At 34.2% G+C, this 17,816-nt stretch overlaps 1 protein-coding gene across 8 annotated transcripts in view; it reads right to left on the bottom strand.

Annotated features, from left to right (window-relative positions):
• EHBP1 (EH domain binding protein 1) overlaps nt 1-17,816 on the bottom strand; it is a 403,219-nt gene that overhangs the window by 66,059 nt on the left and 319,344 nt on the right. For 4 of the 8 annotated variants that reach the window (XM_044663370.1, XM_044663371.1, XM_044663377.1 and 1 more), the window contains 5 exons: nt 14,551-14,658; nt 10,879-11,006; nt 8,275-8,413; nt 8,015-8,121; nt 4,951-5,074 (listed from right to left, as the gene is read on the bottom strand). In XM_044663370.1, coding sequence (XP_044519305.1) covers nt 4,951-5,074; nt 8,015-8,121; nt 8,275-8,413; nt 10,879-11,006; nt 14,551-14,658 — 606 coding nt within the window. The remainder of the gene's footprint in view (nt 1-4,950; nt 5,075-8,014; nt 8,122-8,274; nt 8,414-10,878; nt 11,007-14,550; nt 14,659-17,816) is intronic. The other 4 variants (XM_044663373.1, XM_044663374.1, XM_044663376.1 and 1 more) reach the window with 1 other exon arrangement.

Below are 17,816 nucleotides of genomic sequence, written 5' to 3'. Positions count from 1 at the left end.
CCTCTTCTGAGCTATTAATCAAAATGATGAAATAGGGACTGAATATCCCAAAGGATCACTTATCAGAACCCTGTTAAATTTGGCAGTAAAAGAGTGAGAGATGTGTTAGGTAAAGTATGTCAAACAAGATAGCAGGTGATTGTGGAGAAGCAAGAGGGACACAGCTCTCAACAGCAGTCCATACAGCTTTCTACACTTTTCCTTATGCACACTGTCCCCCCACCCCCATTTCCTGATTCTGAGAGATTTTTGGTACTAAGATTCTAGAGTTCAGTGCCTAAAATGAGAGTGTAGAATAGATAGTGGTTATAAGGCACAAAAAAGAGAAATATATTTTTTATAATTTTTACTCCCTGCTTTCCCAAGTAAATTTAATATATTTTAATGGTCAGATAATCTGTTTTGAGGGAAGGGTGGTGGTGGTAGAGAAGGTTATGAATAAAGGGCAGAGGAAAGAAGCTTTTACTAAGTAGCAATTTTTGGATATGTGGGCTTAAACCAGAGTCAGGTCCTTAGAGGTTAGGAAGTTAATTGTAAGCAAGATGCTCTTTTGTTAAGGAGTTGTTTTTCCCCACTTGTTTATATTTTTACTCACAAAATGTAAATAAAATATTGTCACCATTTTCCCCCCTAAGCCATTGAAATTTAAAAGCATTACTGTTCCATCCAAGGAAGTTGGAAAACCATCAAATGAAAACAGGTTGAGAATCAAAAAGAAAGGCTGTTCATTATAGGGGCACCATTTGCATCACTATAGTAAAGGGGCCCATCAGCATTTCCATTATAAACTCCATTTTTCAAGGGGTTACAGCACTGCTGTACAAATACACCCAGGGCTATACTTACTATACAAAGTGTCAGCTTAGAACACATACACAATTTCAGCCTAACAAACTATACACTGGAAATTTTTTAAAAGTATCTTTTAAAATTAATTTCAAAATACAAATAGCAAAATGAAATAAAAAAAAACTACTAAGGGTCAGTAATAAGGTTTGAAAATCCTGGAATGTTAGAAAGTGATGTGTCTGGGTAATTTAAATTACAGATAGTAATATAATCTAATTTTCTCCACATGAAGACAGGCTCCTTTTTCATGAAAAATCCATACACATCCCTCCCTCTGCCACTCTTGACAAAGCCTCTCTGAGCTTGGGTTTGCTCACCTCAAATGTTACTTGTATGTTGCTGTGGGTAAGCCCAAGAGCATCTTCTGGCTACTGGAGCCTTTCTTTGAAGCTCCATGAATACTTCACATGTAATAGCACTCGAAAGTTAACAAACTGCTTTCTTTACAAAGCCATGAAGTACGCAGTGAAAGTACCGTTGTCCTTATTTTATAGATGAAGAAACTAAGACTAAGATAAGTTGAATGACTAGCCTGTGACCCCACACAAACAGGAGACTCTCTCCTCATTTCTCATTCTTTATTTCCCTATAGCCTTGGAAGTATTTTAAAGTGATATGAGGTTCTGAGTTTCTATTAATAATATTTTAGATACCTTATAGGCGGAAGTTCTCAGGGTCTATGGAAAAATCTAGAGTCCTTACCAACTCACATATGAATTTTGGGAACAGAATCCAATTTAAGTTAGATACTATTTGTACCTAGATAAAAATGTAAAATTTCAAATAAACTATATTTATTCTTTATAGAATATTTAATCATTAGAAAGTTGATCTTTTTTTGGGTTCCATGGCTCAAGAAACTCTCTCCTAGGGTATGGAGGAGTGGAAATCTACACTAGTAGATATGCCTCTATTAGGGAAATGAGGGATTTTTAAAGTATTGAAGCAGAAAGAGACAAAAGTAGAAAAACATTAGCCTAGAAATCCAAAGATAGTTTCCATTTTCTGTTCCATGAAGCTGTGGCACTTTGTTGTGCCCGTTTCTTCACCTGTCAAATAGGAACAATAAAACTTGCCTTGCCTACTTAATAGCATGACTGTGAGGAACTAACAACAAGAACTTGCATTTACGGAAAGATTTAACATTTGCAAAGCACTTTATAAATATTAAGTCATTTAGTCTTCACTACAAGCCTGGAATGTAGGTGCTATTTTTGTGCCCATTTTGCAAAAGAGGCCATGGAGGCTGAGAATGGTTAGGGGATTTGCCTAAGGTCACACAGCTGGTCAGTACTTGAGGCAGGATTTAAACTCTGGCCTTCCTGACTCCAAGTTCAGCACTCTCACCTACATCAATTACTACTATTACTAACATAGAGGTAGCTGGGTTTACTAGAAAAGATGACTGACTTCAAGTCAGAAATTTTTTTGAATCTCAGGTATGGCAGACTTGATGATCTGTGACAAATCATTAACTTTCCTAGGACTCAGTTTCCTTTTGTATAAAGTGGCAATAATAATACTGCCTATTCCACAGGGATGTTGTGAGGAAAATGCTTTGCAAACACCAAAGTTCAGCACAAATGGATTTATTACACATTAATTTTTGGTAATAATGACATTAATAAAATTAATATGAATTATAATAGTAAAAGGCATATAGAAAACCTAACAATATGCCAGATGAAGCAAGGCAAATGTTTAACATCCTATGTCCACAACAGGGACCAATTAGACATTAGGATGCCACAAAATAGTGGTTTTGGGTGGAAGCAGCCCCAGTTAGTGTAGGCTATGGGACCTAGGCTAGACAATCTTAGGAAGATAAGGCTAATTCTGAGTCCAGCTCTATGTTTAAGTCTGCTGTAGAGCAAACCCAGTCTGAGATAGATTTGCATCTATTTAGATGTGAGACTAAAGTTCTTAAGAAGTTATGCAATCCACCTAGTTTCTCTAGGAGTCATCTGGATTAGGAGTGCCCTTAGGTTCAGAGAGAAGGGGAGCCTAGATGTGTCTAGGTTATGATCCATACCAAAGCAGAGTTCTGGGTTGGAAAAAAGAAGAAAAAGAACATAGTGAATAAGTGTTCGTTTTCTTCAGTTCTACTCTTCTTTGGCAGATGACACATATACATAAGAATAACACCTCATATATTTAGCATCATAGGAGAACAAAGTGTTTTTACAAGAGCCAAAGTTTCAAAAAGTGAAGTTAACCTCTTTTAGCACTGAAATTTTAATAATTTCATTTTTTAGTTAAATCTTTCTAAAATGCCCTTGCATAAGAAAAACTTTATTCATCATGAATATAATATAACCTTTTCTTGATGAATTAAGATGGTAATTATGAATACTTATTAGGCTATTTTTTGATGCTCTCAGAGACTACTGAATTGTGTTGGACTATTTGTCCCACTCTAAATGGCTTTGACTACTACGTTCACTCAGTTTGTTGTGTCTGCTTTTAGAGTTTTTCTGCCTCCTCCCTCATTAATATCTTATCAGCTCTCATTTCTGACTTCTGTGAGTATGTCTGGTGCTCTCCATCCTCTCAACCTTCTTAACTGGCTGCTTCTAATCTATTGTAGGCCAAGAAACTAGATAATTATTCTTTTAGAATTGTCTCTAAAATAAAAGTAAACAACTTGTAAGTGAAAGCCTACAGGGGTTTCCCATGAAAAAAAGGAATGAACATACTTTGGGACCTCTTTTTTGTTTACTTCACAGTTCTCAGCTAGGAGGCAGAGTTGAAGACTCCATATAAGTATGCTTCAGAGAGTAAGGCACTGCCATACATGTATATATACATACACTAGTCTAATTCTGTAAGGCTGAAAAACAACATTACCTAATATTTCTATTTTCACATGGATTCTACTCTGTCAGTTAAAAAAGATTAACACAAGGTAAAGTCTGAAATAAAAGTTATATCATCGGTTAAATAGACACCTGTTATATATACACACACATAGCCAACTCAACAACTTCATGCTATCTACTAATTGTATCCATTTCTAAATACCTCATTTGAAAGTTCATATAGGCTTTGTACCAATTCTAAATATTCAGGTTTTATGGGGCTCTATGATTATAAATACAATTTAGCAGTTCAATCTTTTTGTGTAACATAAGAAAATTGGTCTTGTGAGCCAAAAGTTAAGAAAGTAAGTGGAAAATTCAAGTAGCCATGCCATTCTTAAATCATGCTATTTAATTTTACTTATTTACTTTAACTGAGAGCAGCAATTCAAAGTACCTACCTGGACTTTTAGGAAATCCTTTTTTGGGCCATTTTAAAATAAGACAAAGCTCATTTTTTTCATATACCCCTTACTGCATGTGCCATGTGTAAATGTATAAGACACATGTTTTAGGTACATTTACACATTAAAAATTTTTTTTCATTCTTTTGTTGGCAACATTTTAAAAAGAAACATGATTTTTGTTTCACACAGCTTATTATGGTTAAATCTCCTAATCGCCCTTGGCAATCAGCATTTAATGCCAATCCAACTTCTGTTTAGGACTGAAACTTGCAGCTATAATGCATTTGGAAAAAACTTGGTATATACTTTAATCCTTTCAAATGCACCTATGACACAAGGTATTACAGACTTTTAAAAACCTGTTCTACTGAAAAAAAAAATAATTGTGGAGCATCAGTAACCAGATAGTATTCTCAAATTTCAGTGATCTAGTCAATGGAGCCTTCCCCCATGTACTGTGCTCTGTTTCATGCAGTACATGGCTTTAGCAGGCCAAATCTTTTTTCCCCCCAATGAATCAGTAGAACAGTGAAGATCTTACTTTTTTTTTAAAGCAGTGGCATATCAATGAGGCACAGATGTGTATTCCAACTCTGCATGGATGAGCACACTGTTCAATAGTGCTGGCTCACACGGTATCAGGGCGAGTTATCACTTCCCATGAAGGCACTCTTATCACCAGGGCCCAGAGAGGTGGCTGCAAATCGCAGCCTTTTTATTTTCAAGGCAGTTTTGCTGAACATTCAGGCTTCAAAGATTCACACTTCCAAAACTCTATAAGAGTTTGTGAACGCTCAATTTGCCAAAACTGTTTACAGTGTAATTGGGCCCCGTACCTGTGTCCATGAGATAGCGGAGGCGCTTCTCCACCAGCGCGGCACGCGTGTCAATTTGCTTTTGCTCATTCTCTAGTGCTGCCAACTCTCCCACAACATACTGACTGGTGTCTTTGAACCCTTTCTGTTAACGAGAACAAACAAGAAGAAAAAAAATCACTTGTAAGTTGCATTTTTCCTTTCCATAAACACTTAGTAAAGCACTTACCTAAAGAACCAAATATCACAATTGGTACCAAAAAGCAAACTCTAATATTTCACCAGTTTGCCAAATATTACTACTGTGGCAACTATTCTATAAATGAAGAAAATTTTTACACTGGTATTTGCCTTTATGATTTTACATTTAGGTTTACAAAATTTTAATTTTTCTTAGTGTTGATAGGGTTTTAAAAACACAGATAAGGAATCTAAAGCATTATCATCACCCTTGTACTAGTTATAATAAAGGAAGAACAGTTTAAGGAGTTTATTTTATTCAAAAGTATAACATCTGGGGAATAAGTTTGGTTAAATGATAAATTCTCAAAGAAGGCAATCTACCCTTAAAATATTGGTTTAAAAAAAAGTCTTAAAAAAATATCCTGTAGTCATTCATGCTACTGTAGACATTCATAAATGTTAGAAGAGGAAATTCTAGTACCTCAAATTTTGCCAAAAGCAAGTTTTCATTCTTCAATGTGGAATTCTGTTAATGTACAGATAATTAGTGTAGCTGTGATTATTACACTGACAGGTGGTTTTGAACATTATTACATGGTTCTTAATAGTGGCACACTTAATAGTCAGTACACTGATTGGTACATCTATAGTTTCAATCAAGCCCTATATGTCAATTTAAGTATTTATATTTTATAGCCTTTCATACTGGGAAAGAAATTATGGCAGCAGGACTCTTGAAATGTCAACAGTTAATCTTGCTTATAATTCTAGATGGAAGACTATTAAACTGTAATATGCCAGGAGAATCCTAAATTTTGTTTTGAGATTATAACTACAAAACAAATATATTTATAACTAGCACTTGGGTAGCAGTCATTACTTCTGTTATTGTCACAAAGATAGATTAATTGTTGCTCCCTTTGGAGCACTAGTTCAGTCAGACATTCCTGGGGCTTTAACAGAGGCCTGAATAGCTGCTGAGAAATATTATGTTGCTGCTGAGGTACTCCTTCCAGATAAGAAATAGGGGGGGAAAACCCTCTTCTACATCAAAGAATCCTCCCTCCAGATGAACATAGTAATCTCCAAGAAACCATGAGGAATTCTCTCCCAAGGCTCCTTAGCAGAGTTGCAAGATTGAAAAATATGATAGAGATGGGGCAGGTTTGGGGATTGTGCTTATTCATTACATAGGGATCTAATAAGAAGGGTATATGAGGGGTACTCCTTAGGAACTGGAAATTAATTCACTCACGTATGATCTCAATTTTCATATTGACTGTTAAAACAATTAAATCAAATTTAAATTTGAAGTTTTTCAGATAACCATAAAACTGATAACTTCTCAGAAAGATCTGCTAAGACTAATATGTGCACTCTTCTTCATTATGGCAACGTGTAACTGAAAAAGCTAAAAAGAATATAATGCAGAGGTTTCTTAATCTGGGGTCCATAGGCTCTCAAGTTTGTCTGTGGATAGATTTGATAGTTTACATGAAGTTGGATGGGGAAAAAAAGACATCTTTATTTTCAATAACTTCTGAATAAAATCTAGTACTTCCTTTAATTATAAATGCAGGTGATGAACATCATTCTGAGAAGAGATCCACAGGCTCTGGGTTCATGGCATAAAAAGGTCAAGAGCTTCCAGAATGGCAATTTCAAATTGAAATGCACAAGAAAGTTCCATTTTAAAAAATATTCTAGTGATCTGCCTCATGCTCATTTAACCACTATGAGCAATAGTTTTTTAAAAAAGAGTTCTCCCTATACCACCACTTGCCAATGACATCCAAATGGAAGAAACTGAGACACATATGGAACAAGAGAAGGAAAAAGTATGGGGGAGAGTAAGTGGCATACCACTTTACTTTTACTTATTGTAGCTCATTTTAAAACAGGAAAAAATTCTATGCCTGGACTGCTCTTATTTGAATGTGTGGTATATTCAAAGTGCTATTATAAGTTAAATTAAATGGTTTGTTAGGGTGTCTGGAGAGCTTAAGTGCAGATAAATATAAATACTGTGAATTTACTAAGACTTTATAGGTCTTCTAAAAGATGATTCCTTGAAAATATTAAGTAGATGTTAGAACACTAATAAATATCAGGTGGAGATCAGAAATTTTAGGGTTCCTTCAAGGAATACAAAATCACTAACCAAGGACATCCTGGCTTAATAAGAACAATGGTGATATTACCACAAACTGTGGACATTAACAAAAAAGGGCACCATCAAAGGCCATGTTATGTTTCCATACAAAAATTCAGGTTAAAACTTGTTCTTCCTGCTTCTGTCCTGCAGCTGTCCATCAAAAGCAGCTTTCTCCCTGCGGTCTATCAAATATTTCCCTCACAAATCAATTTTACACATGATCAGCCCATACCCCTACTGAGCTGAACCTCCCCGTTAATTAAGTGAAGAAATTACCATATATATTATATTAATGCAAACATCATTCAGCTAGTAATTCACGGCTGATCTGGATAATGGAAAGGTTGAACACCCATTAACCCAAGCCAACAAAATGGGTTGGCTGAGAAATTCTAGCAGGTCTCATGTGACTTTTCCCTCTAACTGCAGCTCTGCGGTATCTGCTATTGTAATAATTAAAATCCTCCCGGTAGATCAATACTGGAATCTCTTTATGGGAAGTGCCCTGATGGAAATGTCTCAAGGAAGCTGGGGCTGTGGAACTCTGAAAAATTCATTTTTTTTATCTGACAATTATCACCACACTGCAGACTAATTCAACAGTGCACCCCTCTCACTCTGCTTTGAATGCACTGGAGATTGACATCTAAAAAAACCTAACATCTCATTTTAACAAATAAAGGCACTATTTCCACATACAGTTTGGAATTATCAGCAATCATGAAACCAGACAAAAAATTAATATACATTAAGCACTTCATCTTCTGATGGCTTCCTCTGAGTTTCAGTTATCGCCGTCTTCTCCTCATTTCCTCTCTTTGTATCTTCCTGTATTGATCTCTGCCTTTTCATCTCTTGAAAAAAGGGGAAAGACATGTAAAATTATTATAAAGCTTGATATTTGTGTATTGAAATGAGGACTTACATTATCAGGTTTTTAATATATTTATTGTTAAATACTATTAAATCATAGGGTAGGAAAACATTTTTTTAAAAAATCATCCTACCTGGTCTGTTCTCCACATACTGACTGAATGACTGAAGTTGAGTTTTTCTGACAGTAGAATCTCTGTTAAACACAACAGGATTTCTAAAACGTTCTGTTGCTTTTTGTGATTGCTCAGCTCGGTGATCTTCTGTCCCATTCTACCAGAAAAACAAAATGTGTAGTATTAATAGGGTTTAAAATAGTAAATTCACAAATTGAAAAGGTAAAGTTTTCATCATTGATTTTTCCAAATTTTCTGAATCATAAGACTCAGAGAGGGCTAACTACTTACAAGAGAGGGAAATATCAAACTTTTTGATGGTTACAAGCTTTTCTTGTGTAATTATACTCTTTGAACCACTACTCTACAAGTTCTATTGCCTCGATTAACAACTTTGGGTAAAATGTAGTTCAAGCAGGTATCATTATTTAAAAAATAAAAAACTTTGCAAACATTTGCATCCATTAAGATCTGTGATTTAAAAGCCATGTTGCCTCAAGTCTTTTCCTTCTACTATTTTGTCCAGTAAAGAATCATATCGGTTTATAAAGACCCACAGACTTGTATGACAAGAATAACTAGTTTCTAATTTTATGCCCATTGAGATAAACCACTAATGCTGGATGAAGGCTAAAAGGTAGGATTATAATACTACCCCAATGAACTGCATTTCATCAGCTATAACTTTCCAAAGCCAGATTTGTAAGTAAGCCCTTTACAGCTAAGGAAACTACAATTATCTTTTCCAGAGCTTCCTATGTTAATACTGGTAACAAATTCAAATGGTTCTATCAACATGAAATATCCCAGAAGACTGAACCACTGCAATGTGTGGAAGCTGCAGATACCGAGGTGCTGTGTACCAAACAAATATTTCATTTTATACCTAATCTTTTATTATTTTTATTAAGTGTTTTGAAAGTAAATAGGGAAAGGCTAAGATGCATGACTAATAGCTAAGCCTGCTGAATGCTGAAACTGGTTATCAAAAGCTACCAAGACTTTGCCCTTCCTCTGCATTGAGACAATCAGTAATGAGGGAGTTCTCCAATGGCCTATTCTCTAGCCTCAAGGAGGCCTGGGATACAGAATCCTCAAGGGAAGGTAACAGTTTATCCTTTTCCACAAACACAGAATGCCTCATTTATAAACGTGTAAACTGCATTTTATTTAAAAAACAAATCCAACTCAGTGCTGAAAGCCTCACAATAACAGAGGGCCAATGTATATATTCTTTCTAAATACTATTTTTAAGATCTAAGTTAAAAAGGCCCACACAAAGGTAAGTTCCTAAGACACACCTTTTGTTGGAATAAAATTTTAAAATTAATGCAAATGAGAAAGAGAAACAGAAAATGTCATAATTTTGATAAGCCACACTAATAGAAATGTCTACTTTTTAAAAGTTGTCCAATAAAGTTATTACTTGCTGATGATCACATCTACATTTTTTTGAGTTTTACTGCTAGAGAAGGAATAATTTTGGCTTAACATATATAAATATAAATTTTACTATTATTATAATAACTAATAGCCTGAACTCAAGTCTTTAGCAAAATAAACAAACATAGCTAATTTTTTCAGGCCTGGCACATGCTAAATATCAGTGTGATTAGCTAGTAAATCCCATTTTAAGAAACCTTTTTATGACTAGGGACTTCTGCCACTTTACAAATTTATTCCTCTAAACCCACTAATTCAGTTAGCCTTTTCAATCCATTGTATTATTCTTAGGCTAGCTTCATTTTGCATTAAATCCACTGCAGAAAGCTAAATTGAACGCAAAAAATCAGACTTGATCCAAGCTTCCTTTTGTTCAAAGATAGAGACTGAAAGTCCTCTGGTGCTGCCACACACTTTCATCACCAATTTATAGAAACCGACAGTATAAGGGAAAAGCAATGAAAGTCATTGTTTTGGGACTTCAAAGAATCTGGGGAAGGAAATCCTTTCAGTCAGCAGGGCAGTCCCCACAGTCTGCAGGTGGGTGAAAAGTTAGACAGAACTGGAAGTGCCCCAAAGCCATAAAGATATTAATCATAAGGTAAAGGAAGGGGAAAGAAAGCAGGGGTGGTGATAATTTAAATAGTTAGTATAATAGTAAATAAGAGTGAAAATGCATATTAGTTTAGTTGGGTTAAAATGCTATTAAAAGGCAAAACTACACACCCACACAGATAGCACAATTCAATATCTTATTATTTATCTCTGCATATACCACCCGTCTTAATGATGTGATAGAAATTTTATTATATTTAAGTTATAAGATAAACTTAAGAGGCATAAAGAGGCTGAAGAAGGCAGAAAAGGCACACTGGATTGCTCTTGGTTTTCTTGGGAAATGACAAGTTTCACCCCAAGATCTTTAGAATGGTTTTTATAGATTCTCTAATTTTACTGAAATAATCAGTTTAAAGTACTAGCTTCTTTTAAAAGCTATAAATAAAACATATTCATTCTTACAATGAAATTCCCTTTCCTGAACACTGAAGCACACAATTTTTCTACACATCTTAATGTGGGGATTTGGTATAAAATTGTCATTACTGAGCTCAATCCAGAACCTCACCCCCCACCCTCCCACCCCCAGGTCCTAAAACCAAATCCTCCAGCCACTCTTACCTTTATATCTTGCTCCGAGTCATCAGTCACAGTTTTCTGAGTAGTGCTGCAGAGGGAATTTGCCACCTGTGGCTGAGCTTCTAGTTGCTTCTTCACCTTCAAATCCACCACCAATTTACTGTTTTGTTCTGCTAAATATGCAAATACCATATACTACTGAGTGAATGGAGAGTCTACCAATTTTAGAATCAATCACATAAACATTACTATAATTTAAATGAAAGAAAAGGAGAAGATAGGGGTCTAAAATTACATATTAAAATAAAGCTATACAGACTAATGTTCTATATGTGAAAAGGTCTTTTCTTTTGAAACTCTACCCACAAAATAACAGTCAACACAGAAAATAACAAGACTAGAATAGCTTGGATTTATCTAGAGCTTTAAGTTTTACATAATGCTTCATGCTTCATGCTTTTTTCCCCCTACCCCTGTGAGAGAATATCTACACATATTACTGATCCTATTTTACAGATGACAAAACTGGGGCCAAAAGAAGTTTGATTGCTCAGAGCTACACAATAAGAAAAATGTCAGGGGCAGGATTTGAATCCAGGTCTCAGCTTCAGTGCTCTTTCCTCTGTATTGCATCATGAACTATCTATATAATTATGTTAACAGTAGGATACTATTGTGGAGACAAAACCAGGCTAAAGCAAGAAGATTTGGGTTCAGATTCCACCTCTGATAAACCCAGCTCCATAACAATGGGCAGATTTCTTAACCAGGCAGTGCTCCAAGCAGCTCTTTAAGTCTGTAAGTTTTAGAGAAGGCACTGGGCTACACTGGCAGAGGCAGTTTCCTCATTTGAGCATTCATTCCCTACACCAAGAAAGCCACAGGTTTGGTCTCTACCCTTATTCCATGTTGCTGTGATCGGCAGTGGCTGAGAAAGTGGTATTTGAATAAACAGTACTGCCATATACATGTGGGAGAACATATGTGTGTGTATACATATATATATATGTATACACACACATATATATATCCATACATCTTTATATATAAATATGTATATAAAATGTCCTATAAAATGAAATTTCATAATAGTAGTCATGTGATTTTAAACTATGGTGTTAAATAACATGCAAATTAAATTCTCACATATACATATATGTTCCAATATATCAAAGCAGTTTGCTATAAGCCCTTAACATGAATACAGACATTCTATGCACAATTAGAAATTATTAATACATAAGTATAGCATATTAAGGTATATTTTTTGCAGGAATTACTTTTTATTTTGTCTTTGCATCTTGATTACCTTGCACATGACAAGTGCTTAATAAAATTAGCAAAGGACTAAATTCATATTTTGTAATATTTTAAGAGTGAGCTAAAACATGTTTAGAAGACCTTGCTTTTATATGGTAAAGATAATTCTAATATTTCGCTAAAATAAAGCATTAATAAATATGGAAGTGACATTGTCTAATTTACTTGTGTTTGTACAATATTTTCATTACTGATTAAATAATTTAGTAAAAAAAAAAAAGGAAGACAAAATTCAACCTAAATAAATTTGCTAATTAATTAGCTAACAAAAAATTTGATCATATAAACAGACTGACCATTTGGCAATAAAAAAAAAAATCTACTTTTCTGTTTGGAAGTGTCTGAATAATGGTTACTAGTATATTAATGCAAACTGTTTAATTTATATGAACAAAGTTTCTCTTTTTAATACTAGTCTATAGACTGAAAGTTACTTGAGGATAGGATTTGTTTTGTTTTTCTCTCTATTTCTAGTGCTTTGCAAATGCACATAAAAAAGTTTAATAAATGTTTGTTGAATTGGATCATAGCAGAGAGAAATGTATATTATATAAAATCACACAAAAAGTTTAAGAAGGATATGGGGATAAAATAAATCAATCATTATACTCTAAATGTTTTTGATTTAAGGTACATCCCCATTTCTTGTGGGTCTGAATTACAAGATGTAAATGGGAAAACTTTAATTATAAACATTTACTGGCAAGCTTGACCATCTGCAACTAGGAATATTAGTTTAGAAAGAATTGGACATCATAGATATATTTCTTCTTATTGTAAACATCAAATTGGAAGAAGATATTTTAAAAAGGCATGAGTCAAGGTAGTCGGGCCTAAAATTACCCCAGCTTGAAATGTATTTCCCATCAGAGTTGGTACTGATCCCAGCTGCTACTGAAAAGAGGAAATTTCCTCCCTTTATCTAAGAAATGACTAGGATTGATTAAGTAATCTATTAGAAATTTAGTTTATGAACCTTACTTATTATCACTGATTTAGAATTCAACAAGTTTTGAACAGTTAGTCTCAAATCCTATTCACTACATGCTTTTATAATTATAGAACATCCCAGGAATCAAAGGTAGGCAGGTCTACAAGTAAAAGTGATGCTGCTGGCTCTTAACAATATTGTTTTAGATGAAAAGTATAAAAATGAGAATGGACAAAATGCCGCCTCCCCCCTTCCACTCCACCCATATGAGTTCAGTCTTTTGTTTCAACAAATTTGAAATTTTCCTTAGATAGGAAACATTTTAACATTGGAGTTTCTCTAGTAAAAGCATACAGAAAACTTTGAACCACATCTTATACTTTTTTCAAGAATGCCCTCTCTTAATCAGAAGAGGCTTCATTAATTGCTTTACCTTAGGGATGATGGTGTTTTGCTGTTGCAAACTAGGGAGGCAAAGCATGGTATGGGTCAGCAAAGTGGAGCTGAGAGTAGGGTGTGAATGAAAGGTCTTGGAATTACTTGAAATGCCATGTAATTCCTACCATCTGTCTTTCTTAACTTTGAACAGGAAAAAGCTGAATATTAGGGAGGCCTCCATAAATAAGGAGAGAAAGAATCCAAGCCCTTTTATATCTAAAAACAATTGGAAAACTTATGTGGAAATTTGTTAAAATGAAAACAATTGCATAACTGTTTCTTGGTTTTGAAGGCAATGATAACCAAAAAAATTGACATGGTAATTTACACTAAAAAGAAGCAAGGGGCAGCTGGGTAGCTCAGTGGAGTGAGAGTCAGGCCTAGAGACAGGAGGTCCTAGGTTCAAACCCGGCCTCAGCCACTTCCCAGCTGTGTGACCCTGGGCAAGTCACTTGACCCCCATTGCCCACCCATACCACTCTTCCACCTATGAGACAATACACCGAAATTAAGGGTTTAAAAAAAAAAAAAAAGAAGCAGGTCAATCAGTGGCATCATTTAGTTGAGTCAGTGTTGGAATGGGCCCAATATCTATATCATCATATTACAACTAAATAAAAAATGTAATCAGAAAAAAATAGGCCTGTATATCATTAAGAGCATGATTTACATTTAGTAGTATTACATTTAATAGTATTAATTAAAACATTGAGTAGTATTAATTACTATCTATATTTTGTGACCAAAACTTTCATAGGAAAAAAGGTAAGAAAGTGAATCTTAATGATAAGAAGAAATAAGCAATTGCCTATTTTCCCAATTTTATTTTATGTTTTAAAGTTTAACTCCAAAATAAAAATGACAGGAATAAATTTATGACACTCCGGCCTTTAGGTAATGATTTATAAAAGCTATGAAAAAGTATAAAATATATCTACTATAAATGATGAAACAGCAGTAAAACCACATAAATACAAAGTATGCCATGCAAAAAAATACAAGAAACATTTATTAATTAAAATTACCAGGAGAATCAAGGTCATTTTCTAAGTTAGTAAGTTCATCACCAACTCCCAAAACAAAGCCTTCAGGAGTCTCCTCGTTAGTATCTATCTCAATATTATCATCCTCATCTGTAGGAAGATGTATCAGTCAAAGTTAGAAAAATATTATTATTTTGTCTTGTTCATGCAAATCATAAGTTTAAATCAGTGTTTTAATGACAGATTATCCACATTCAGGTTTGACAAGATTAGTAAATAATGTTACTTTTTTCATTAATAGATTAACATTTATATTTTGAATTTATAGGTCAAATATGAATTGCCACAACAAAATATGCATGCTATCTAAAGTTTCTGACTACTTATCACATTGTAATGATGTTTCTGAATCGGTCTGCCTCTGGGAGATATTTCACTTTGATGTAGTTATAACAGCTACATTCACAAACTATTTGGTAACAAAAAAATTGCCCACTATATATCTTAATTTTACAGTTGCATCAAATCTTAGATTTCAGAATAAGTGAGTAAGGGAGAAATAATCCCTTAATAAAAATCAATCCCAACATGAATTATTTGGACAAAAATATGAATATTAAGTGATATGATTCACTGCTTATTGGGGCAATGTGACTATCAGAAAAAGATATGTATTATGGATAGATTAAGAGACTAGGATGAGAATAGAATAGAGAAAACACTTACATATAAAGGAAAGTTCAGAAGCAACTAAGACAGGCGACATTGCAAGACCTACAGCTGAGAAAAATTAATATTATTTAAAATAATATATGCTGCTGGACTTGGAAAACTTAGTTGGTTATATTTTTGACAATTAAATATATAACATGCTGAAATAAATAACATTTTCCTTTGCTTTTAACATGAATAATTTAACCATTTTCTTTCTTTTTCATTTGCTTTGGGAATGGTCAATTGACAAAAATTTGGATTTAAACATTTGGTAAAGCATGGTAGAAATCTTATTTGCATATCTGCTACCTTGCTTTTAAGCATTCTGTCAGCTGTCACAGCCTAAATAGGAGCAGTTGAAATGTAGAAAACTTCCATTAGCCCAGTCGGTGCTACAGTGTTCTATCAAGTAAGAGGTAATCATTCTTTCTTATTAAAGGGAATATTCCAGACATCCGTGAAGTTTTAATATTGTTATAACTTTCTCCCTCAAGGTATTCTCTTAACTTTGATTCCCAATTTACATGCCAATGTCTAAGCAAATGCTTAGTATGAGAGCAACAGGATATAAAAAGCACTGTTCTACTAAAAGAGTTTAAAAGGCTAGACAAAGAACATATCAATAAACAACATCCCTTAGAAGTAGAAAGGAAGCAAAGGGAAAACCAGAAAAATCTCAAAAGAAGAATAAATATATGATTTCTGAGTGGGTAACATATTTTAGTGCATTTAAAGAAAATATTAGTTGGTTATGGTATATAATAAAGAATGGTAAAAGAATAAAGTACAAGGTGGTAAAACTAAAACTGTTAGAATAAATTCAATATCCTGACATCACTTAAGTTTGGGGGTAATGTAATTTAATGTTATCAAATCATAAATGGAAAGAAGTTGATGACAGGTTGGTCTTCCACTGAAGGCTCCATCGATTTAAAATGAAATCCCTGAATATATAGGTCATGGCTTTAAACTACCTAAGTGTACCCAGAAGAAATAAGAATGATTTGGTTTCAATGTAGCCAGCAATGAAGGGGGAAGGCATCAGAGATGAAAGGGCTTAAGAAGAGAGTTAGGACTTAAGAGATGGTTTTTAAAGCAGCAAGATTTAGAAAAAGAGTGGAAGATTAAGAAAAGTCAAAAAAGAAGAAATTAGAAGAAAGTATTGTTTTGATTTGTAAAAAGAAAAAGTAAATCCCCCAAATTAGACCAAAGCATTAAGCTTAATTAGGTACCAATAAAATGGAATTTAGTTTGTGGTTAATAATTACTCAACTGAGGAAAGGGTGGGGGGAAGCAAATTCATTCTTTTATTGAATTCTAAAGATTTTCTTCTGAAATCATCCTGCTTTTCCAAACAATGAGTATTTACTGAGCACCTGCCTTGTGTTCAGAATTCTTCCTCAGTTTTTACTCTATGCAAGTGGCAGTTAAAGCATAGTTTTAAGGGATCCAATACAGTTTTCTGCCACCAACCTGTCCTAACCATCTCTTTTCTTCCTCTAACCATGACTAAGTCGGGGTACAATCTGGAAATATGGTCAGATATAGATGTTTCCAGGTTCTTGTGATGTGCAGAGGCCTGCAGGCTTCATCATTCACCATCCTGAACACCGTATGCCAGGCAGTATGCTTGTGGGATGTTCAAACAACTATGGTGGTCAATGGCAGTTTCATTTTATTGGCTGGCTAGATGAGATCCCTATCTACACTGCTACTCCACAGTATGTTGAGAGGGCAACTCAATGTTTGTGTGTGTATTGCTGACCCCAGATAAAAGGATTACTATTTGGGAGGGAGAAGAGTAAAAATTGATCCTTTCTATAGCACAGCTACTCTTAAGAATGGATTTCTACTTTTTCCATTTCGTACCTTCAGTTTCAGGACGAACCCCTGAATTCTTTTAAACAGTTCATGTGGAAGCTTTTCTAAACACCTGTGGCAGTCTTTTTGGATATTATTAAAAGGGCTGAAAGTGCCAGAATACCAAAAAAAATAGACCTTATATTGAAAATACCTCTTTTGGGTTGTACCATGGTGAGTAGAAAATTAGATAGGTAAGCAATGTGAAACATGAGGTAACCTGGAACACAATGGGAACTAGTTGTGCAAGTTTACACATTTTGATAATAAATAAGCTAATATACCATACTTTATGTAACAATGTTAAGATTTACACATTAAGGTGGAAAAGAAAGAGAAATGAAATGGGGGTCCTCAATATGGTAATCAGTAACACACAGCTGAGGCCAGCCCTATAACATCTAACAACTACCAAACTACCAAAATAATTCAATGCAGAACTGAAGAATCCTAATAAGATGATAATAGTTAATATTGATAGCTTAATGTAGAATCCTACCACAGACAGAGTTTCGTGACCCTTGGAAAGTTACATAAACTTGCTAATAATCAGTTTTTTCATTTGTAAAATGGGAATAATAATAACACTTTATCTTACTGAGTTGATGGGAAGATCAGATGAGATAATATTCTGGGCTTTGCAAACTTTAAAGCTTTATGTATAGGAGAGCTATTATTATTACTACTACTAAAATAAATATATATATATATATATGTGTATGTGTGTGTGTATA

This window comes from Gracilinanus agilis, chromosome 2, assembly GCF_016433145.1.
Source record: "Gracilinanus agilis isolate LMUSP501 chromosome 2, AgileGrace, whole genome shotgun sequence".
Lineage (NCBI taxonomy): Eukaryota > Metazoa > Chordata > Mammalia > Didelphimorphia > Didelphidae > Gracilinanus > Gracilinanus agilis.
Note: the sequence above shows the minus strand (reverse complement) of the source record. Positions and strands in the feature narration are given on the sequence as shown.